Here is a 22,885-nt window from a genome sequence, read left to right on the forward strand (position 1 = left end):
TGGCGACCCACTGACTTTCGCTTCAGTGTCCGGTGGAGATCCTCCAGAAAATTGGGCTGGCCTGAGCTGCCCTTTGGGGAGGTGGGTGGAGGTGGTGAGAGAGGAGGGGGCTCCGGGGTGGTGTTATTACGCCGCAAGAGTGTGGGTGGAGGAGTCTTTTTCAGTGAGCTCTTCCCCCATGATGAGTTGCTGACAAGGGAGACAGGCGGAGGAGGAGGGGGAGCCTGGGGCTGGGGGTTGACCACAGCTACCCTAGGAGGTCCTCCGCTATGAGTGTCACTACCCGGAGGTGGAGGAGGGGGGAAGAGCTCAGAGGCTGGGGGAGGAGGTGGGAAGTAGGCACACTCAGGTGGTGGGGAAGGGAAGTCGCCACTGGATTGTTTTACCTGGCTCACTTTGGCTTGGAGTGCCAGTGGTAGGTTGGACAGGTTGAGCTTGCCTGGTTTTGGGGGAGCAGGGGGTCCAGTTGAGGGGTCCTTGGAAGGGGATCCAGTGGAGGAGGTGGGACATGGGGAGGAAGGAGGGGTGTTGCTCTTGGGACCAAACTTGCTGAGCAAGTTCCTCCTGGATTCCTCATAGGAAGCTGAGGCGTTGAACTTTATGCTGGAGTTCCTCTGCGGGGTGGGAGGAGGTTTTTTGCCTCCCAAATTGGAGGAGCCAGAGGGTGACCTCTTCATGGGGGAGCCCAGGTTTCCAGGAGGGAGGGGAGGAGGAGGTGGAGTCGGGCCCGTGACAGGGGCTGGGGGAGGTGGCGGAGGCGGAGGAGGGGCAGGGAAGCCAGTGTTGCTGTCTGGAGGAGGAGGAGGGAACTCTGGAGACTGCAACTGTTGGCCACCCCCTGGCTGCCATTTTGGTTTGGTCTTGACTGCAGGTGGGGAGAGGGGGGCTTTGGAGCTCTCTGTGTGATTGGCTAGTTGGGATGAAGCTCCTGGAAACTGACTTGCTAGTTGTTTCACCAAAGACATAGTAGGAGGGGCTCCCGTGGAAACGGGTGTTTGCTTAGACAGGCTGTGCTGCTTGGGCAGAGTAGGAGGGGGATGGCTGGAGGTGTGGCCTGCCTGGAGGCTGAACTGCTTCTTGAAGGGTGCAGGTGGAGGAGGGGGTGGAGGTGGTGGTGGGGCCGGGCCACCCAGGGCAGCAGGAGGTGGGGCAGGAGGGAATGGGGAGACAGGTGACACAGGTTTGAGAGCAGTATGAGGAACAAAGCCTGGGGTGAAGGTTTTGGGTGGCGCTGGTGGTGGTGCAGGAGGAGGTGGGAACTGGGCTGGCACTGGGAACTGCTGGGGAGGAGGAGGTGGTGGTGGCGGAGGTGGTGGTGGGGGGAGGTGGGGGTGGGGGTGCAGGGGCAGGTGGGGAGACTCCTCAAGGCCTCCATTTGGACAGAGGAGGTCCCGTGGCGGGCTGGGAAACCTTTCCTTCAGTGCCTGCTTCAGCCCGTTGGGGTAAACAGGCTCGCTCATGGGAGCTGGTGCAGGAGGGGATGGAGGGGGAGGAGGAGGGGGAGGAAATGCTACTCCATTGGTCTGTGGAGCAGGTGGAGGTGCTGGGGGAGGAGGAATGAAGGCAGGCGGGGTAGCTGGGCTGGGAGGGCCCAGCTTCAACACAGCCATGGCTGACCCAGGGGTTGGCATGGAGGGTGGAGGGGGAGGAGGTGGTGGAGGGGGAGGCGGGACATTAGTCCTTGCCGCAATGTGATTCACATTGGGTCTGATGGACACCTGTGCTGGAGGTGGTGTCGGAGTTGAGGGAAGAACTTGGTGAGCTATTGCATGGAGGTGACTGGGCAACTTGTGGTGATTGGCAGCCTGGGAGGCCTTCTGGTTCTGCAGCCTGGTGATCGTGCTGTACTTGTACATGGTGGGAGCCGGTGAGTGGTGTGACACCATTTGAACTGGGGGTAGGGGAGGAGGGGGAGGCGGTGGAGGAGGAGGGGGTGGGGAGCCAGCTGTTGCTGCTGTTGGGGCACGTGGTTGTAGTTGCTGATGGTCTGTGGCTGCTGCTGCTGCTGTTGTTGTTGTGGAGACTGTGGTGATTGCTGAGGGCGCTGATGCAACTGGGGTGGTGGCTGTGGGGCCGGTTGAGGAGACTGAGGCTGGGGAGGCAGGTGCTGGTGTTGTGGCTGGGTCAGTGTCTGGGGGTGCATTGATGGGGGCTGAAGCTGTGGTGGGTGGGGCTGGGTCTGAGGCTGGGTCTGAGGCTGGGGCTGGGTCTGGGGCTGGGTCTGGGGCTGGGTCTGGGGCTGGGTCTGGGGCTGGGTCTGGGGCTGGGTCTGGGGCTGGGGCTGGGGCTGCAGTTGGGGAGGAGGCGTCAGGGCTGGGTGATCAACTGAGTGCTGGCTGTGATGCCGGTGACTGTGGGAAGCATGCGGCAGGGTGGCCCCTCTGGATGCCTCCATTCTCATCTGCTAGAAAGAGACTGTATGTTAGATCAGTGAAGTGAATGACATATTCTGTAAAAAATAAGCAACTTGAATTTTTTTATATCCATGTGACAAGCCCTGTGGCCTTTGAAAGGAAGCCATACCTTGGTGTTTTCCTCGATCTGGGTACCTCTCTTCCAGGCCTCAGAAAAAATGGAGCTCACCACACTCTGGGACCGGCCATGAGAAGAGCCCGTGTCCACCCCACTGTCTGAATGGCCTGAATGATTAGACTGGGACTCTGGAAGCACATACAAATGACAGTAAGACATTATGAGTTAAATATATTCTTAGTACAATAAAAGTAAGATATACTGGTTGCTCAGCCTGATTAGACAATGAACTAACCAGGTATGCTGGCAGAACTGGAGCCTGATCGGATGCTGGAGGTAGAGAGAGAGGACCAATCGTAGGCCGCCTCTGTCCTCTTCATGGCTTCCTGGTAGTTCACATATAGTTGCTTCCCATACTACACACAAACATGGTGAAAAAAACACAATGACATAGAATTAATTAACACAGTTTCACATAGAAGTGTTGTGCAGAAACTCAGGTTTAGACGCACCTTGGCGATGCGAATTCCATTCACCCATTGGTGCAGGGTCCTGACATCATCACAGCAGAGATACTTGATGTACTGTGACTTCTTCTGGATTTGTGGATGCTGCAAAAAAAGTAAATACGTATTTTACTATCCACCAATGGCTTTTCTAAGGGAAGGCTAATGGCAGTAAATGCATTGGGGATGCTTGTCTGACAGTGCAAGAGAGAAGCTCTGGTAAGTCTCTAGGGACCATTAGAATAATTTCACATGTTCACACTCGCTATTTTAAATGCATACATAGGGCCACAAATTTACACTCTCTCGGTGTCCGTGTTAACATGCTACACATCTGTTGCCGTGAATACATTTCCATGACATTTAAAGGCTCTTTCAGATTTTCACAGAGCACAAAATTTCTCCACTCAGTGGAAGACATAGGAAGAGGGCTTTACCTTTAGGGCCAGGCAGTAGTCAGTGGGAGCCTTGTACTTGCTGCGGTAGTCCTGGCCATAATACACGTTAACATGGTCCAACTGCAGGAAGCACACAAGATCTCTGGATGCCTGCAGAGAGGGAGACAGATTGACGCATAGTTAACTTTAAAAAGGGACGGATGCTGAGTGAAGCTGCTGCTCTGTGCAGGATGGTGAAGTCGCATGCTGTCCATGATGCCAGAAAAACCTGAGGCATTGAGACCTCCCTACAGGTATATTACTGCTAGCAGTTTGGACTGACTAGAAGTATAGAAACATGCAAGGCAAAAGTCTAAATTACATATAAATGGTCTAAAAGTATTTTTGGAGCATTTGCTGTTTCTGTGCTTGAATCAAGCTACTCTAAATGGGCTTGAAATAATTATGCTAAGAAGGTCTAAGTCCCAGTGTAGTCCAAGTCTTGTGTGTACATGTTTTTGAGGGTAATTACACAGAACAAAATTAAATGTACAGTCTTTATTCAATGCCTGTGCTGGCACTATAATGTATTGTAGGACTCAACCTACTTTTTAGCTCACACAAGATTGCAGAATTTAAATAAGGCAACAAAATGAACAGTATTGGACTCTAGTAGAGCAGCTACTGAATGCTGATGTGGTGTCACTGAAGACTTTGGAAAAAGATGATAGGGCTAAAAATGGAGCACATGTGCACAACAAATCTTCCCTGGTTAAAAAACAACAACTTTGTGTTCAAAGTGATCAGGCACTAAACAGGAAATACCACAGAGCAGACTGTGTGAATCTGGTTCTCATAACCCCAACCCACATTTCTGTTCTCCATCTTCATTTTGTCTGAGTAGCGTGACTGTGTGCCTAAAGTTCACCATCTCAAGTCTCACTGACCTTTGCTTTGCCTTTGGGGACGTAGTAGATCCCTGAAGCTCTGAGGAGGAAGTAGCGTTTCTTCCACGACTTCTTCCCATCCTCCTTCAGCCACAGGACACCCTCAATCTCTGGCACCGACACAGAGCCGCCACAGAAACACTCCTGATAGATACACACACACACACACACACACACACACACACACACACACACACACAGAAATTGATGTCAAAGTTTATCTTGTGAGTCCTGATCTGTAGGAATGATAGGAAAGTCAGTCGTTTGTGTGCTTGTACATAATCTCACCTCTAATAAAGCCTCTTTATTCCTGTCAGCCATTTCGGATGTCTCCTTCCGCCCCAACAAATAGTTCTGGAGACGATTGAGAGGAACATTGAAGTAAATAGAGGACAGTGAGGGGAGGAAGGGGGGGAGTGTAAAGTCGTCTTATGTTAAATAAATTATTCACCTTTACTCGCTTTAGAGCTTTGACCTACTTCCAACTCTCCCACAAACACACTCCCTTGTTCACTCTCTGGGCTGTGCAGGCACTCAGCATGCATGTGTGTTTGTGTGTATAGCATATGCTTTCAGCATTCATACACTGAATGCAGAGCGGCTACAGAGGGTAATGAGAAGATGATCTGTCCCTGCTCTCGTGTATATGTGTGTTGAAGATGAATGGACAGTCACCTGAGGGTTCTTGAAAAGAGCATATTTCTCGATGCGTTCAATGAACATAAGCTTGTTGTGGCTGTCCCGGGTCCAGTTTAATAGATTCTCCACCAAGTTCTCATGATCCTCAAAATTACGCTCTGAGAGAGAACGACAGAGAGAGGAGAGAGAATATGGAGTAATGAAAATAAGATGTGCTTTTTTTTTGCTGACCTGCAAATGTGCACTTAATTTCCTCCCTCCAGGGATTTCTGTTTTTTGGGTGGGGCAGAACCTTTAACTGTAAGCCTGACAATTAGCCTCAAGTCACAAACAATGACTATTCTTAGACCAGAGACCCAAATGCCAACAGTGCAGTCAGTCTAAAGCAAACCATAAACAATGTTTATTTGACTCAGGTGTGGTTTAAACTATCTGTGGCTCCTCCCTTACCCATCTGTAGCTCAGTGATGGTTTCCACGAGAGACCAGTCAGGGCTGTAGCCACAGTGTGACTTATCGAGCAGGCTGTCCAGCACCTGCCTTACTGTCTGCCGCTCATCCACCATCATGGTCTTGGAGCTCTCGTCTGACATGTGGACCCTGATCACCAGCTGAGGAAGAGGAGGAGAAAGAGGAGAAGAAAGGAGAATGGCTTGTTGTTTAACTTAATGCTAAAAGTAAGGACAAAAGAGACACCAATATAATCCCTATGTATGCACTTCAGCATAAACTATGTTCAATGATTTCAGCAAATGTCATCATTTTAAGTTAGTCCTAAATTAGTTTTTTTAATTATATGGAATGTAAATGTAAAATCATTCTTCATGACAGATGTAGGTTTTTTTAAAACTTACAACCACATATTGATGCACTCTTTTATTCTTTATTATGACTTATTTATCTATAATCTTTTATTCTATATTATCTATTGCCCACCATATTCAGGACCTATGGAAAAAGGAAAAGATGTCATCGGCAGAACCTAGTAAGACATACTTAGTCACCCTTCATTTAACATTGCTTACCATTTAGCATCGTAGCTGCTACAAGCTTTAAATGTATCACTTTTGTCATAATAATAGCACCCTACTTTCACTTAGCATAGTAAACATGGGACAGGAATCTCTGGGGACAAATGGCCGATTATCGTCTCTTATCACTTAGCAGGAATCTTGACCAAAGGAACAATAACCCCAAAAGTTCATTTAAAGACCTCTGGGGTCAATTTTATGTGAACATAAATAATAATATTAACCACATAATTTCTGTGGTTGGGGATAGACAGCTTCAAGGATGAAATCTGATCATGTGCGTTTAAGGCTTGTTTAAAATACATCAAACTAGTATTTATGGGGTCACTACAGTCACAATGTTGCATATACAGCCACTAAACACTAAAATCCAATAATCTGGCCAAAGTTTTACATCCATAGGCAACCAAAAGTCCTCCATAACAAGCAAGCTTGAACTAATCTGGATGAGACACACGTGCCAAATCCAGCTTCACACAATTGCAGCCTACATAAGGCTTGTCCTGGTCCAAACTCTCAATTCCTTGACCTCCTGTTTGTCCCCTCCCAATGGGATCCTGACATCCAATGAGTGTGTGGGTACAGCTGATTGAACAGAGACTTGGACCAATGAGAATACTGGGAGAGCTGTGAGACTAAGACATGGGGAGTCTGACCTATATTTCTCACAGGAGAGACCCCTAAAACCCCCTAATCCTGGCAACAACAACAAAAAAAAAAAAAAAAAAAAAAACAACAAAAAGAAAGTTAAATAAAACCAAAAATCCCACTGCTTCTACGAGATACATTTCTGAACCTTATATCCAAATGCATACAACTGCTTCAATGTCATAGCTGGCTGTGCAGACTGCTGACAACCACAGGACTAATAATTTAGCACATCACAGCATCTTCCTGTGCTGGCCGAGATTTTTTTTATGTGCCGGCTGTACCAGCACTCTTTATCTTGTCATATTGTATTCACTTGACAGAGTGAAGTCTAGCCCTGTTCGTTGAAATACTATTGGGTCTCAACTATTCACTGCATATAAAAAAGGACACCATTCTGTTGCTCTCATTCACAGAGACAGTTCATTCACTGGTGGAAACACTGGTAAAATGGCCTGCCTGTGGAGTCCCATACCGACTTCCCGATGGAGACACACACACGCCATTGCTTTCAATGGAGCAAGGCGCCCCAGTTGTCCATCGAAAAACCAGTTTGGTTGGATGGGGTGAATAAGATGTTTTGTGTAGAATGTGTCTGCATTGTCTGGCAGTCTGTCTTTTTCTGAAGCCTCTTTCTGATTTCTTGCTCCCTCCCCAGCAGATACACACATAATCAAACACTGCAATGACCTATTTTCTCTGTGCTTCACCGCCTCGCTGTGAATGAAGTTCACAAAAAATGCGCTGTGCAGTGAATATGACAAGACAGCAATTACTATGAGTCAGAATGGTCTTTTAAAAGAGAAACTGAGTCAGTAAATGAGAGCGCGTGTACAAAGGGAAGAGGTGGTCCTACCTTTTTGACCTGTGCCTCCTTGATTTTTTCTAGGGCGACTCGGATCTTCTCTGCCTTCAATTTGGCAGCTTGCTCCTCCTAGATGGACACACAGGAGCATGGTTAATACAGTTACCATTCACACAACAACAAAACCACTCGCACACACACAGAACACAGACAAAAAACAAAAAGGCTTTTTGATTTCATAGCCTTGCCTCATCACCCATGTCTTTCATAATTCTCTTGCAGGAATAAGACATCATGCACACACAACTTCATTAAATAGTAAGCAGCCTTCTAAACCGTTTAAATGCACAAGCCTCTGGCATGATGGCGCAAACGAAATCCAATTTTTCCATGCTTTGGGTTGCTTACCTGCCCCCTCCAACAAGATGCCATCACCTCCATTCCGCAGGTTGTGTATGCTTCCACGTGTGTTTTATCACTTTGAATATTCGATCAAACACAAATAAACACCGCAATGCTAAATCGCTGCTATTGTGACATTGGTCTGGTGTTCCCTCAAATATGGCGCTCTATTTGCTGTCTATGATTCCATATTGGATTCATATGGAGCTGCAGCCGTTTCCTTTGATCTCACTATACAGCAGAAGGGAAACAATAGTAGAAGATCCCCGAAGGGCGAGAGGCTGCGGATGAGTGTAGGATCAGCTCAGAAACCCTCTATGCCCTCCACTCAAAGATACAATGATCTCCTGCAAAGATCATATTCAGATCTCAAGGGCAAAAATGAAAAAAAAAAATAAAATATGCAGATTCGTCCATAATTAATGTATTAAAAAATGAAGACAAAAAGGGCTCAGTTGTCTTTACATTGCAAGATTAAGCAAAAAAAAAAAAAAAAAAAAAAAATAATAATCTTAAGCTACTGGCGTATAAAAAGTTATTCCACAATGATCCTCAGTGGGAGAAATTCAGCCGGTCATCCACATCTTCCATCACTCAAAGACGACAGCGGATAAGCTAGCTGAGAATGTGCTGAGCAGAGACTTTGTGGCAGCGCAGGTTCACTGACACGCAGACATGTGCGCCTGAGATGAGCACAACTTGACTAAAACGCCAAGTGAGGCACAGTAGGGAAGACGATGCCCCTCCCCCCTCCCACACTCTCTTCCTGCTCCCCCCCCCTATCACTCCTCTATAACAGATGCAGGAGTTTGGGAGCGTGCCCAATCGATGGAGCATAATCCCCACAAAAATAGTAGAATGAGGGTTCAGCCAACCAGTGAGCCCCTACTGCAAGACCTTCTACTCTTTAGCCAATCAGGACGAGGAGGGGAGACCGTGACTGACACTGGCCCCGGAGCTAAACTACAACGACAAGGATGGAGAGTAGAATTTGGGTGAATGAGAAGCTGAGGTGCTGAATATTTGAAGTCATGTGTGTATACACAGGCATGTGCGTTAAAAGAGAGGGGGTGAGGGGTATTAACAACCGCTCCCCAAGCCTCTTAACTCAAGAACCCTGCCTCCTTGACCCAGACTACCTTTTCCACATGACCAGCTCCAGGGCACATACACATTAATGCATAAAGCCAACACTCTGTTTGGCCAACACATAGTGGCAGGCTTTTAGTCAGCCAAGTGTGAGCATGTGTGGGTAAGAAAAACAGTGAGAGAAGAGAGGTCACGGGGGTTGTGCAGATTACAGTCCAGAGTCAATCTGAGTCATACTATAGGCTTAGCCCCATAATTGTCAGCGTAACACCCCTACATCTCCCTCTCCCCTCCATTACTTCTTCTCCACATGACACCTACACCCTGCTTTTTATTAGACACTAGTCTGATTTCCATTCCACAGGCATTTTCCTTTCCACTTTCACACTCAGCCACACCAGAGCCAATTTTAAAAGGCTCTTCTGCCTAGCCTGGGGAAAAAAAAAAGTAAAGATCTTGGCACCCTCTCCCTTTGATGTCTTTCCACTCTCTCTCTCCCCTCGCTTGTTCCCAAACATCCCGCGCTCATTCAGTATTCTGATTTGCGAGCGAGGAGAGGGAGAGAATTTGAGAGTCCAGGCTATCGCGATCCCACTCTCTGGTGAAAAGTGTAACACTAACACATAAACTCCCTCACAGCATGTACACCGTGGGCAATCTATCCTCTTCCCTGTTTTAAAACCGTTCAAATCTCTCTGCATACACGGACAAACTGAGAGCCGATATGCCAGAAACCAATAGCCTTGAAACATTGAATTAATTCCATTTCATTTGTAATACAAAGAGAAAAAGTAAGTACGATTTGGGCTGTAAAAAGTGAGGGCAGATGAACTGTGTGGATGTTACTGTGAGAGTCAGCCAGCTTCACTGTTGGCATCCATCATATTCAAATAAAAGGAGATAACAGAGGGTTTTGGAAAGAAATCTACAATTCAGTGCCAATGACCGCTAATGGAGATCTTTCAGTTTACTCTTACATGAATAGTACAAGGATGTCTTTTATATTGAAGTCTTTAAAAGGAAGGAGACTTTTAAAGTCCTGAAAATAACCAAAATCATTCTCCAGAATTTTCCAGACCCATGGAGGAACGCTTATACTGTCTACGATTAGTATAATTTGCGGTTTGCCTCATACTCAGCAAATGCTCTTGGGTTCAATCTCAATAGGATTTAAGAAACTCTGGCCTGCATCGTCTACCTCTTTTGGAATCCGCTACTTTGCACTTGGAAAGCACTCTACGTGTCGTGTAGCAATAGTAGGATAAATCACAATCAACTTCAAAACACAATTCTGCACACATCTGATGGGCATAAGCTTTGCAAGTAAGCCAAAGGCTGCATCCAATACATTTGCTGGGAATACTGACTGCTGCCAAGAGGTTTACAGTAAAATTGAGTGTTGGGAAAGTTAGGAACTAAGGAGAACACATGATGGATAAACAGATGTGAAAGATACTGTATATTAAGCAGTGGAGCACAGAGGGTTCACATTCCAAATGATTCTTCCCTCACTGTTCAGGCACACATCTGCCAGATCTTTGTGCATTTTATCGTCTGTTTGTATGAGCACTGTTAGGTTCATGCATATACATTTAATGTATGTAATAGCAGAGCAAATGCATTAAATCCCCCCTTAAATGGAAAGCTCTTTAACATTCACCTGCATTACCAATTAGATGTTCCCAATTCAACACAAATTCAAGCATGACACACATAAAAACACAACTTTGAGACTCATATATAGCTGCAAATAACGATTATTTTAATTATCGATTAATTGTTCAGTCTATATGTCAGAAAATTGTAAAAAAAACAAAACAACAACAATAAAGCCTTAACTCAAGGTCCTCAGTCTGAATAAACTCCATTCGCTGAGGATGACTGTCAGGTGTGATTGAAATCTTCTTCTCACCTTAAGTTTGTTGGTGAAACTACTGTTTCCAAAGTAAAGAAAGAACTTTCTCGCTCTACTTTACATGTCTTGTTTTGTCCAACCAACCAGTCCAAAACCCAAAGATGTGCAATTTCTGATATAAAACAGCAAAAAGCAGCAAATCCTCACATTGGAGAAGCTGGAACCACAGAATGGTCAGAGATTTTGACTGATAAATGACTTAAACAATTAATCGATGATCAAAATTGTTGAAAAGATCAATTTTCTGTTGACAAATGAATCGATTAATCGTTACAGCTCTAATAAGATCACTGCATAAACAGCTGCTGCCCCCCTCACAAGCTTTCCTTTCTTAATGAAGATTTAGTGCAAATCAAAAGCCAGCTACATGATGAAAGAGGAAATATGAATGAAAGACCACCTGTTGGTGAAAGATAAATGTGGAAGCAAGTAGGAAAAAAAGTGTAATTAATCTCTAAGAATGGTACAGTGTGTGCATGGTAAATGCTGAAAAATGATGTAAGGGAAAAATCCATTCTGATACTCTTACACAGTCAGACATTTGAATATTTGATTTTCATTACTTGTGATATGGTCTTATAATTTATTTTTTGCCGTGCCAAATTTCTCTCAACTTGCCTCATGTATTTCTCTGTATTTTTTTTGTGCATTCCTAAATTTCCAAGAATACTATTTGACAGGCCTCGCAGAATAGGCCTGATCCTGTTGGAGACATTGAGTGCTTCTCCAATTGACAAAAGCTGACGTCCCCATGTCAGCTGAGAAATAGTAATCTTTGCCTAATTTTTTACTTCATAAGTAAATCAGTCGGTCTGATTTCTAGCAGCTGTTTCTCAACAGTCCTCTAAGCATGGATTTTTCTACTTAAAGACATGCAAAGCAGAAGAGAGGAGCAGTGCACACACTCACACGAGAGAAAAACTAAAGACGCGAGTGTATGAGGAAGTCACCTTGGTCAGGAGGTGAGAAGGCTTCCCAGCTATGCTTTTCAGAATGAGCGAGGTTTCTCGGTCCAGATAGGAATGCTTGGGTGAAGATAAGATAAAAAGGAGAGCAGAGGAACAGACAAAATATAGAAAATTCAGTGCCAGATGATTCTTGGAGGCTTATTAATCGCAGGTGTTTTGATCTTTTTCTATAAAGAAGCGTGGAAGCGAGAGAAGGTTCCATAAAGGGAGCGCTCAGCAGTTGTGGTTGTCATTAGCTGCAGCTGTGGGTAAAGAAGCAATGATTGTGAGAAGATATGTACAGAGCAAACATGACTGTAATAGACTGGAGTGTGTGTACCAAACCTACAGTCTAAAGCTACTTTCTCAAACATACACACAATCCCTCTTTCACGCCATACACACTTTTATGCTTATTATTACATGTGCATTAATTACACAAAAACCAAAGGCTGCACACTATAGCTGAAATGTCGACTGATATACAGCCAATTCAAATTTAATTGTAAAAAAAATTCACACACAAAAAAAAAAAAAAAAATCACAAAATTTCAATTTATGACTACACTCTAAATGATTAACCTGCAGCCTTACATGGGCAAATGCCAAAACGCATGCATGCACGCACACACGCTCACACACATGCACTTACAGTGGCCCGATCCACTTCACCCTCTTGTGAGGTGAAGTCAAGCTGCCGCCTGGCTGCCTTACCATTGGCCCGTCGCAGTGTGACATGCTGGGAAAATCAGGAGGTGCAGGCAAGGTGTGTGTGTGGATAGAGACCACAGATATAGGAAAGGATGCAAACACAGATAATATGATCACATGCAGGGGGACAGGAGACATGCAAGATATTGTGTTAATAAAATACTATCTCACTGTCACGGTTTTACTCTCCTCTGCTCCTTTCTCTAGCTTTCGCCCTCTCCTACAAGTCACCGAAACATACATTTACGTACAGTATATTAGCTTAGGTTTTAAACTCTTCTCAAACATACTTTAGAGGATATTTAGCTTTTGTTAAAGAGCTTGTTTTGTTAAAGATGCTTGGTGAGTGAACAAAAGAATTCAGAAATGGTAGATGTTAACATTGTAATCCACACCAGCCTTATAGGAAATTACAATGTATTCATTAACACACCATCCAATGCACAATACATGGGCTGTATTGTGGATTGACTCTCAATGCACTTCAGGCATGCAGTTTCTTCCAAAGGTCATGCTGTGTGGTTAAACATGCAGGATCAGAGCCAGACTGAGGTCAATTCAGAGAAAGTAAAAGATAGTAAAAGGTATAAGGTGCTTGTGTTCTATTTAAATAAAACCTGAGAAACTGAATTGACCCCAATCCTGATTCACACACAATTCACTTACCATTACATGTAGAAATGTACAGTCTATCACGCCGTGGCTCACACACACTTTCTCATTAGCTGATACTACTATATCTACCTCTTTGATATCTTTGGTGTGTGTTTTTCTGTGTGTATTTCAGTGTCAGTCATACCTCTGTGCTGGTCTGGTTTTGTCCTTGTGTGCTCGGGCTGCTCTGGCCCTCCACCTCTCCACCCGTCATCACTTTATCAATGTCCAGGGAGTCCATGCTGGACGCTGAGGCACATGCTGAATTTACACTGGACCGCTGTGATGGTCCTTCCTGCTCGCTGACCGTGCCGACAGAGCCGGTCCTCCGGTGCTGCCCTCCGCCGGATGACCCCGACGAGGGCCGCCGGAGAGTGGTGGAGGAGAAAGAAGAGGAGGAGGAAGAGGAGGAAGAGGAAGAGGTCTGACGTGCCGCTTCATCCATGCTTAGAGAGGCCCTCTCCAGCTGAGAGGTGATGTCATCCAGGGAGATGTTGGAGGCCGTGGGGCGGGAGCCGACGCTGCCACCTCGTATTGTGTTGGCTGGCGATGCCCGGGTACTGCTACTGGCGCTTTCTGTTGGGGAGGTCAAAGTTTAAACACAGCCAGAAGGAAGAGGAAATTAATTGTTAATGGACTGCATTTTAAATAATGTGATTCATAGACGATGCTTTTTTTTTTAGAATGAATACATTTCTCAACATTACATTATATTCATGACACATTCCAGTTAAATTCTACATGTAGTATTTTTAAACATTAATATATGTATACAATATGTATAATCCCATAAATTAGGTTAGGTTGTTAGGAAACATTTTTATCATTACCATTAACAAATGAGACCATAGCAAAAAACGACTGGCTGCATTTATATCATACCAGTGGTATAGCCATCGCTCCTGTATACTAAAGACTACATTTCCCTGTTGCAAACAGGATGCTGCTAATTGTCCCCCCTTCCTCTATATTATTACTCTGCATGTGCTTGTTTTCTCTTTGGCTTTAATAAAAGAGGACAAACATGTTGGAAGAGATTTTTTCCCCATCTGCCTTTTACCTCTTCCACCCCCTGCCACAACCAGAAACACCATTTGCAGCAGAAGAAAAGTGACATCTTCCTGTTTTGTGCTGCATAGCAAGTCCAAACATTATCTAAGCCCAGCGATGTGAAAATACAAAGCAGAGTATGGCAGAAGGGTCTACACAACAGCCTTATTTATTTACAATGATTCTATTTATGTTTAGGAATTGGTGGAGTAATTATTTTATTGTTGTTAAAATACTACATAAAGCAACATTATAAATGCACATTATTCAGCAGGACTACCTCCGCTGCTTCCCCCTCCACTGGTGCCTGTGTGCTTGGTACTGGCACTGCGCCCTCCAGGGGCCCGCTGCTGGCCTTTGCTGTGGCCACGTGACGCGGAGTTTGGTTTGGAAATGGTACTGAGCTCCTGTTCGATGGAGCACAGGTCAGCCATCAGGGCATCCAGGTCCACTGTGTCGCCCTGGTTCAACGCCTCTGCAGGGAGCAAGGACAGAGGAAGAATAGAGAGCAGGGAAGGCAGAGAGGGGGGAAGGGGTTTAATGATTTCATTTATCTGATCTTTTTGGGATCTGATCTGGATACTGTGAATGAGATGAGTGAGGTCTCACCGTTTATGTTATACATCGAGAAGCGGTAGGAGAAGTTGGCCATGTTTGTCTCCTGCCTGAGGGGAGGCTTCTGCAGTGCTTTCTGGGGCCTGCCATCATCCAGACTCTACAGAGCACACACATGCGCACACACAAGCAAAACATGAGGTCCACATACAGTATGCAACAATCACACACATTCTGATATTACAGTTAAACCATAAGATCTAAGCAACCATGCCTGCCTGCTAGACTCCTTAATCACACACATACACAGACCTGCACAAATGCGCAATACCAAGTGGTGGTGGGAGGGGAGTTGCTAGGAAACAGTATAGGGAGACAGGATTAGCAGTGTTAAGGTTGCTATGGATACAGCCCCTTCCTTTCTGTCCACACTTCTACCTGTGTGAGTCTGTATCTGTGTAACCAACCACCCTCTCTTTGTGTGTGTTTTAACCTGTGTGAGCTTGTCCAGCTCTCCCAGCCAGGCTCCAAACATCTTGTCCAGGTCCTGGTCCTCCTTATCACTGTCCTCCTCTGCTCCATGGTCCAACTCATCATCTGATACTTGCTCCATCTGCACACAAACACACACACACACGAAAGCAAATGAGAAATTGTCAGATGATTCCACACATACAAATTCACATGCTATCAGATCACACCCACACAGCAGAAATTATCTAAAGGAGAAAAAAAAAAAAACTACAACCTTCAGCTCAGACCATGCCAACCTCACTGCCTGTTACCATGACAACCGCTCCGGACCCCTAGTGGGCACCCTGTGCAATGTAATCGGTGGAATGCCCTATAGTGTCTTGTTCGCTGTTTGCCGCTGACACACCCAACACCTCTACTTCCAACAAAGAAACCTAAAGAGAGGGTTGCTGATGGAAGAAAGCAGGAGCAGAACACCAATAAATATCGCCTAAATTGACATACTGAGCGCTTTTGGGATCTATAAACCTGCGGTGAATCACTATACCAGTGGCGCACCCATGGAGAAGATATCAATCAAACCACACTGAACAACACTAGCGGGTAGTGTTAATGGCAATATGGGCCAGTGTGAGTGAAGGAAGGCGTAGCAAGCTGGTTGTGAGAGCCCAGCTGTGTTCTGTCAAAGGTGATGACAGAGCTCCCTCTACTGGAAACAAAGGAAAGTGGTGTAACTGCAACATGCAGCTGTGTGGCTGGTAGATTCAATTCCAGCACCTCATATCTAGTAATGCAACAAAGCAGGTGATCGTCTCTGAAAAGCATCTTAATATTGACATTTTACAGAGGTAGAAGAATTTCATTCTTATGGATATATGTCAAATGGTTACGAATGACCAAATATCAGATATTCTGAGAATTCTTGGCAATCATTTGCTTGCTTTCATTTAAAAAACCCTGTCTTGTAACTAACCTATAGCACATTCACAAACATGACAAAAGACTACAGATATAATTCTGTGTCTAACCTTGCAGTATTGAGTTAAAATGAAAAGGCCCTGAATACAAGTGACAACAGCACAACCCTTTTCAGTGTATACAAGGACACTTTTCAGTAGACAAAGCACTAAATCAAAAATCAAAGAGACAGAGCATAACAGATAAGGCTTCAAGAACAGTGCAAAAATGAGTCCATTCTGTGTGTAATAATATGTAGCGTCAATGTGTGGTGACGTCCGGCCTGTTTCTTCATAGCATTTCTAGGTCAGCTGGGCAGTCAAACTGTTTAGATAATCTGATATTATCCAAGCCGGGGAATGAATAAACACCCATGAATGCCAACGTACATTGAAGAAGAATGTTGTCTAATCTGGCGATACGAGAGACAAGTGGAAGGAAAACATGGTCAAGCACAGGAGAGGTCACGCCTGGGATGCCTGATACAAGAGGACGTACATGTACACACACACACACACACATGCTTACAGCACACTTCCAGCCTAACATACACAGAGCAAAATGTTACACCATAGCAACTTTAATAACAATACATAGTCAATCATTTACAATTAATAAAACTGAAGTACAACTTGACAAGGTACTCTTTCCTTAAGGAGTGCCCCTGTCTTGGTAAAGTCCAGTGCCCCCCAATACAGTCCACTCAGATGGAATAGTCCTGAGAAATCCCATTGATGTTTTTTTTTTTTTTTTTTTTTGGGGTGTCATTCCCTCCCGTTAACCACGCTGTATGGTGTCAGTCAGTAGAGGAGACTGTACCAAACCAGGATTAACCCCTCTGACGACCCCTGTTCTTTTGATCCAGCAAAATGCGTGTGTGGCTTAATGTGTATGTTTCTTTTTGTGTGTCTGAGCCTTTATGGTTACAGGGAATACTTGAGAGCAATCTAAAAGTCATGCTTTGTTGTTAGAAGGTGATAAAAGCAGTTAACTAACTGGCAGTAGGTGAAAGGCAATAAAACAGGCTGCGTTTGGCAAAGCAAACAGGAATATGATAACACCATTGAAAATCGGAGAGCTGAAGACACACACACACACACACACACACACACACACACACACACACACACACAGAGCAGTTGAGGGGCACTTGTTTCAGATCAGACGCGGTCACATTCCAGACAGCACACGTGTTTTGCTCCTTAAAGTCACTGTATGGAGTGCATGTACAAAATATACTCCCCCAGTCTCCCATCTCATCCCAGCCTTTGTGTCTCTACAGCTGGTATTACAAGCCAAAGCTGCTGTGGGAGTGTGTGTGTGTGCACATTACAGTGCTGATGATGGATAGTTTCCTGTTTTGGCACGCATATCAATCAGAATCGAGAAAGATGGAGTCTAAAGTATGTAAACAAAAACAAGTCAACCGTGTGTGTGTGTGTGTGTGTGTGTGTGTGTGTGTGTGTGTGTGTGTGTGTGTGTGTGTGTAATTATATCCATGCACTTGAATGTGTGTGGGAGTCAGAACAGGAAATGGCTACGATGTGCAGAATTCCTAATTTCCCTCATGGCCTGTTCCTTGGCAGGAAACTCCAGCTGTCCTTCGGGTTTATCCGTGCCACTTATTGGAGGGTGGCACTTCTGGGTGGGAGGAGGGAGACCCGTCCACCCCTACACTCACCAACAGCGTCTTTTAGGATGACCCAATGGCTGACCAGAAAATGACAAAAGTATACAATCAATCATTTAAATTACGTAGTGACATACTACCAATGAAGAATCGTTCATCTATTTGGCTACCCTCAAATGTGGCTACATATGGGGCCCTTTGGTCACAGACATATCTATTTGGGGGTTTCCCAGTATGAAAAGAGTTGAGTGTCCTTGCTGTAATGCAGGACATCATGGCTTGCTGGAAGCAGACAAGAAGAGGAAATGACTAAAATCAAATGAGCTTGCAATGTGTTTGCCAATACTCTCTGAGGTGCTTCCATATGTAAACACACAGACAAGAAATGAGTCCAACTGCAGGACACTTTTAACAACTGTGTTTAAACAGCAATATGCCTGCGGCCCCTCAGAATAGTTACACACACACACACACACACACACACACACTTGCAGATAGGTAAACACACAGAAATATACATACGCTGTAGATACATATTCAATGTGACGGCAAGAAGTAAAAAAAATTAAAACAACAAAACACAGAATAAAAATGATACACACAAAAACAAAACAGCACTGTGAAAAAGCCCTGCTGCTGTCATTCTAATGTAATCATAGCCTCAATGGCAGATGATGCTGCGGGTTTAAGTGAATTACCACCTGAGGCCCTGCTTTTAAGCTTATGGAGCATGACCTGAGAGAGACAGGCATGGGAGGAATCTGTGTGCGTGTGCATGTGCATGTGTGTGGGGGGCGTGCGTGTGTGTAAATGCACTCCTACAGGCATCATCGCAAACCAAACAGACTTGGCCTTTTCCCCTCCTGATACTGCACGGTCTCTCTCTCTTGGTCTTAGCACTCATCTGCCTCCTGTGACTGCTGGGTGGCTCAGAGGTCTAGGGTGAAAGGTTAAAGGTCAAAGGTCTTCCCAGTGGAGTCTCTCTCTGCAGCCTTTTTTCAGTTCCATATAAACATTTGCAGTTCCCCCTGATGCTACAGTGCCGGCAAAAGGAGATGAGGAGTGAAGGAAAGATGAAAAGTGCGTTCTGAGAAAACAAATCTCTCGAAATCTTAGAGAAAGCACAGCAAGCATCCGGTGCTGAGGAGGATGAAAAGTTGGAGGAGGAGGACATGTCTATCTTTAGACTAAGTCGTTCATATCAGAGAGTGTCAAGAGGATTGGGAAAGGGAGAGGTATGAAGATTAGATGTTAAGTTGCTGTACGAAGAGGAGAACAGTGTCTAAAATAGTTTTCCATAGTTCCTACTCCTAATAACTATTCTACTGAATATGCTGTAGCTTACAAACTGGAAAGTTTTTAGTTAACCAACAGGCTAAAAATGTATCAGGCCTAAATCACGCAAACTGATTACAGTACACACTGTCACAGAAAGTAGGTTAATGAACAAGAAAGAGCACCTTCACTTGAGGCAAGTAAACAACGCCCTATTGGTTCAAAAGTGAACTCACTGACTTCTTGTCACATGTTAGGTCACACTTCTTGGAATGACTGAGTGATATTTTCACACCAAATGTGAGAAAGAAATGTAGTCGCTCCAAACTGCAGACAAGCGGGTTAGTGACCGAGACATTTTAGGTTAACTTATAGCATACTGATTCTCCTAAATATTTAGGACCAACTTCCGCTCTGAGGTCAATGCCTTTGTCAAGGGCAACGGCCAGTGTATTCCTAACATGCATGTCTGTGGGTTGAGAGGAAATTGGAGCACCCAAAGATTATACAAACTCCGTAAAGAAAAACATCCAGCTGAGGACCCTGAACTTTCTGGCAGAGGGGACAGTGCTAACCACTACCCAAAAAAAGATACAGAAAGGAGAGAAAGAGAGGGATTGAGGAAAACAGCCAAAGCCAAGCCAAGTATCTGGGTGTGACAGAAAGAAAAAGGGAGAGTGCAACATGACATCATAGGTCAGATAAGGTCTCCATGGCTCGCTCCTTCTTAATTCAGTTTGCATGGTGTGAACAGCCTACTGTTGTTCACTTGGTTCATATTAAGCAGAATCTGGGATGGACAACCACAACTTTCACGATTCACCATACTAGTATAGGAGTAGTACTTATGTTTGGATAGTTTGGGTATTGGTAAGTACTGTAACTTGCTCACATTCCAGTCACTATAATAGTAAAGGGATAGTGGACCTATTCCAAGACTAGCCAGTTACAATCACTGACTATCACTCCATTCAATGCTTTTTCTTAAGACATTACACACATTTCTGTAGATGGTGCTCCTTTCTTTGCCTCTTCAGCTATGCTGGCCATCACTGCTCATGCTTACTACCCAGTGTTTCTTCCGATTATTAAAAATGAAACAGAAAGACTGTTGTTGCTGCTATAAAGTAAGAGTGCATCACTTCCTGTGTGCTTGGGCATTTAGCCCAGTCGAGGGCTACAAGGCATTGGTAATGCTTGGAAATGCCCACAATTACATTCTGTGCATCTCCATATTGTTCATATGAATGTTATAATCCTGTTTATGGGACTGCATTTAATTACTAAACAAAACAGCTAATTGAATTCATATAATCCCAAAATATGAGAGAAATGAAAACGGGCTGCTACAATAATGCCACAGCCATTCACTGACTGTTTCAGTACCACCTGCCCTGTTCCCAGTTGACATTCAAATAATGAACTGCTTCTAACATTTGAGTTACAAATAAAATCCTTTCATATTTCAATCACACAGGAAATAGGAGGGCTGGGATGTGGAGTATGACCTTAGCTGTGTAGACAGTATTGTGGCCAAAAACTCCTGCTGCAATGACGACTGAGTCTATGTTTCCATAAAGCACTTCTAAATAGACTATTTTTGGACCAAATACTCCACCTAACCACTATGTGTGTGTGTGTGTGTGTGTTAGTGTTTAACGTTGCGATGAGGATGAGGAGGTTAATGAAACCGGGCATCAGTCCTTTAGCTCTCATCGTGTCCACCTCGGAAAAACGGGTTACACACAAACTTCCAAAGCCACCATATCCTCACAGCTATTTTCCTTTTCTCTCAAATTATCTTTACAAAAATAACTTTATGCAAATGTCTGACACCTCTCTTCTAAAAATATTCGCAACACATCATATCATCCCACCAAATTAAGACAAAATGGAGAAGAAAGCGATCGGAAAGGACCGGGCATGGGGCTAGAAAACAGTATGGCGATTATAGAAAGTCAGTGAACTCTTATGAGGCATAAATATGGTGCCATGGTGCTCGGCTGGAAATATAGAGCGGGAATTCTTGAGAGTTTAGTGGGACACAAACGCTCACACTGACAAGAGTCTCAGGGTGCAGAGGCAGACAAAGCTCAAACAGAGGGAACAATTAACACATTTAGCATACCCATGGCTAGGAATAGCTCCAAACACCATTCACCAGGCCAGCCTGGCAATGCGTGCCCCCATACTCTAAATGCTGCTGATTGACTCTGGGGGAAATTGTGTGAGAGAAACAGCGAGAGTGACTGGGGCATGTACACGATTTTGAGAAGTAGTTGGGCGTTTATGTATGTTTGAAGGGCCATTTTCAATTTACGTCATACTTGGAGTGGGGAACTCTACCAGGCGCACCCTAGCTACATAAGATCTTTTAATAGCAAAGCTGCTGTGTGTCCCAGTACTGCTGTGTATAAATACAAACAAATATTTTCATGTAAATTCCCTGGTTACTATCTTTCTTGTTAAAATCAAGTAATTGTAAGCCTAATTGTTCCTGCAACTGCAGCTAATTTGCAAACTGGTAATGACTTCAATTTGAATAAACAAACATGTTAAATGAATGCTTTTTTATATAATGTTTTACATAACATTCTAATATATGGTAATCTTCCAAGTTAGCTTTCACCCACCCCTTAACATAACATAAAATAACTCTCAGATACTACATTGTCAAAGTTGTATGGTATAGGTGTTTCCATATGTGAGAGATATATGACCAATACTCAACTCACCATCTGTTGCACTCTCAAATACATAAAACACATACATTTCACCTCTTCTCTCCTCCTGATCTCCTTTCCTTCGCTCTCTCTCATGTCATCTGGTGCAAACTGTGCTTCTGGCTTGACAGACTATGAATCACCTCTTACACATATGTGTGTCTGATCATAGCCTGCATGGCCTATAAACTCAAGCCATAAAACACACACACTGAAATGCCAATTGTCAGGATATCATACTCCCGTCATGTGTCATAGTGAAGCTGTTAAAAGCCAATACAAACTTAAGAGCGTGTCTTGTGATCTTGTGTGTGGCTAGACAGTCAGTCTGTTCAGGAATGAACAAAGACTTTATTGCTGCACTCAAATGTTTGGTTTCACTGCCTTTGAAACAGATACAATCTCATTGTAAATGTGCGAGCATGTAATAATGGTTATTTCCAGGCTCATGTTTTCAGTGAGTCTGCTTATTTTTGCTCCCATCCCTTCTTTCCCGGGTCGACTCCCTTCATGTACAGACGTTACACCAGGAGAGGACCGAAGGAGACCAGAAACCAACGTCACTGTGTCAAATGGACATTATGCAAGTTAAAAGTGGAAAGAGGAAACTGGCTAAAATCTGTAGCTAGCAGTGCCAGTGAAAGAACAAGGGAGCGGCTAGTCGGCTGCTGTCCAAAGTCCTACTGGGTGTGGTTGGTTCGTCAACCTCAACTGACCTGTAGTGGCCACTGATGTCTGACGCAAAAAGTGACATAATGCTCTGTGTGTGTGCATCCTTGATGAATGAGGAATGTAGGGTGGACAACAAGAAATGCCTATGGCAAGGAGCTTAAAGCAAAAATCTACCTGTATACATTCTACATACCATCAATGGATGATGTTTAGAGAATTCTAGGTGATCTTCATAATGTGAACGTATTGTGCTTTACTCCTTTGTTGCACCAATTTTCCCTCAATCTTTCCATTTAAAAGTTCATGGCAGCAAGGCAAAAGACTTTCTCAATTAAGAAAAACAGAACGCAAATATGACACTTATACAAAATGCTGCATATTCTTGTGACTGCACTGGATTCTGGTCA

The 22,885-nt window shown here is 44.4% G+C and overlaps 1 protein-coding gene across 5 annotated transcripts in view; it reads right to left on the reverse strand.

Annotated features, from left to right (window-relative positions):
• Positions 1-1,618: 1,618 nt before the first annotated feature.
• raph1b (Ras association (RalGDS/AF-6) and pleckstrin homology domains 1b) overlaps positions 1,619-22,885 on the reverse strand; it is a 38,304-nt gene continuing 17,037 nt past the window's right edge. For 2 of the 5 annotated variants that reach the window (XM_044188032.1, XM_044188033.1), the window contains 16 exons: positions 15,241-15,360; positions 14,802-14,907; positions 14,473-14,667; positions 13,288-13,718; positions 12,430-12,516; positions 11,781-11,855; positions 7,476-7,553; positions 5,392-5,551; positions 4,978-5,099; positions 4,591-4,656; positions 4,303-4,446; positions 3,416-3,526; positions 2,985-3,083; positions 2,768-2,888; positions 2,524-2,660; positions 1,619-2,404 (listed from right to left, as the gene is read on the reverse strand). In XM_044188032.1, the coding sequence (XP_044043967.1) occupies positions 1,763-2,404; positions 2,524-2,660; positions 2,768-2,888; positions 2,985-3,083; positions 3,416-3,526; positions 4,303-4,446; positions 4,591-4,656; positions 4,978-5,099; positions 5,392-5,551; positions 7,476-7,553; positions 11,781-11,855; positions 12,430-12,516; positions 13,288-13,718; positions 14,473-14,667; positions 14,802-14,907; positions 15,241-15,360 (2,694 nt within the window). In that variant the 3' untranslated portion in view covers positions 1,619-1,762. The remainder of the gene's footprint in view (positions 2,405-2,523; positions 2,661-2,767; positions 2,889-2,984; positions 3,084-3,415; positions 3,527-4,302; positions 4,447-4,590; positions 4,657-4,977; positions 5,100-5,391; positions 5,552-7,475; positions 7,554-11,780; positions 11,856-12,429; positions 12,517-13,287; positions 13,719-14,472; positions 14,668-14,801; positions 14,908-15,240; positions 15,361-22,885) is intronic. The other 3 variants (XM_044188034.1, XM_044188035.1, XM_044188036.1) reach the window with 3 other exon arrangements.

This window comes from Siniperca chuatsi, linkage group LG24 (assembly GCF_020085105.1).
Source record: "Siniperca chuatsi isolate FFG_IHB_CAS linkage group LG24, ASM2008510v1, whole genome shotgun sequence".
NCBI lineage: Eukaryota > Metazoa > Chordata > Actinopteri > Centrarchiformes > Sinipercidae > Siniperca > Siniperca chuatsi.